General features: G+C 30.9%; 1 protein-coding gene across 1 annotated transcript in view; it reads left to right on the forward strand.

Moving 5' to 3' along the window:
• LOC110263947 (uncharacterized membrane protein DDB_G0293934-like) overlaps positions 149-994 on the forward strand; it is a 2,841-nt gene continuing 1,995 nt past the window's right edge. Inside the window, exons 1-3 of the mRNA XM_021105787.1 lie at positions 149-396; positions 499-665; positions 742-849. Of these exons, the coding sequence (XP_020961446.1) occupies positions 256-396; positions 499-665; positions 742-849 (416 nt within the window). The 5' untranslated portion in view covers positions 149-255. The remainder of the gene's footprint in view (positions 397-498; positions 666-741; positions 850-994) is intronic.

Here is a 994-nt window from a genome sequence, read left to right on the forward strand (position 1 = left end):
TTATAGAAAAATATACATTAAATAATATTTATATACATTAAAAATAAATTTAATATATATATATATAATAATTAATTTTAGTCACTGAATTTAGTATTTTTTTTTATTTCTTTAATATATCGAAAGAGTGAGTGCGCTCCCTCTCTCTCGTATCACTTCTTCCTCCTTAGTTGTGTGACAAAGACACATTGGATTCTGATAGCAGAGAATAGAATATCTCAAGTTCTCAACCTTCCAAAACACACACAAAAAAATATGAACCACCACCATAATCATCAAGACAATAACAATGGTGATGTTTTGAACACCGTGGTGGAGTCCCTGAGAGGCAGATTACTCGCCGAGAGACACGCTTCAAGGCTAGCAAGGGACAAAGCTCAATCATTCGAAAACAGGGTATTTTACTTTCTCTTTATTATTACCAAAACAAACCATTTCTGATTGATAGATTGTGTAATATATGTACATGCTTTGCTTTTTCTTGTTTCGGTGGACCAGTTTGTGGAACTGGAAAATAAACTGAGACAAGAGACCAAACTAAGAGACAAAGCCCAAAGAAAACTTGAGTTCTTCAAGGAGAAGCTTCAATCTTTCAACATATCTTATTTGGATCCGAATCATCAAAGCACTGAAAATTTGAGGAATAATAATGATAATGATATCAGGTATATATCAGAATTTGCAACATTATTCATGCAGGAATTTGTGTCCTTAGTATTATACTTGTTAATGTGAAAGCAGGCTTTCACTTTCACCTTCATGCTCGAAAATATCGGCAACAAGTTATGATCACATCTCAAATCACACTATAAATCCAAGCAATGTGGATTTAAAGAATGATCACAACAGGTATTCCTTATTTTTTATTTGGTAAACACGCCTAAAACGTCTTTTTTTAAAGATGTTTTTAAATAATTAAAATTTAACACATATAATCAATTAAATCATATTATTTTTGTTAAAATTAGGCTAGACAAATTAATTTAACTCAGAA

Source organism: Arachis ipaensis, chromosome B06 (genome assembly GCF_000816755.2).
Source record: "Arachis ipaensis cultivar K30076 chromosome B06, Araip1.1, whole genome shotgun sequence".
Classification (NCBI taxonomy): domain Eukaryota; kingdom Viridiplantae; phylum Streptophyta; class Magnoliopsida; order Fabales; family Fabaceae; genus Arachis; species Arachis ipaensis.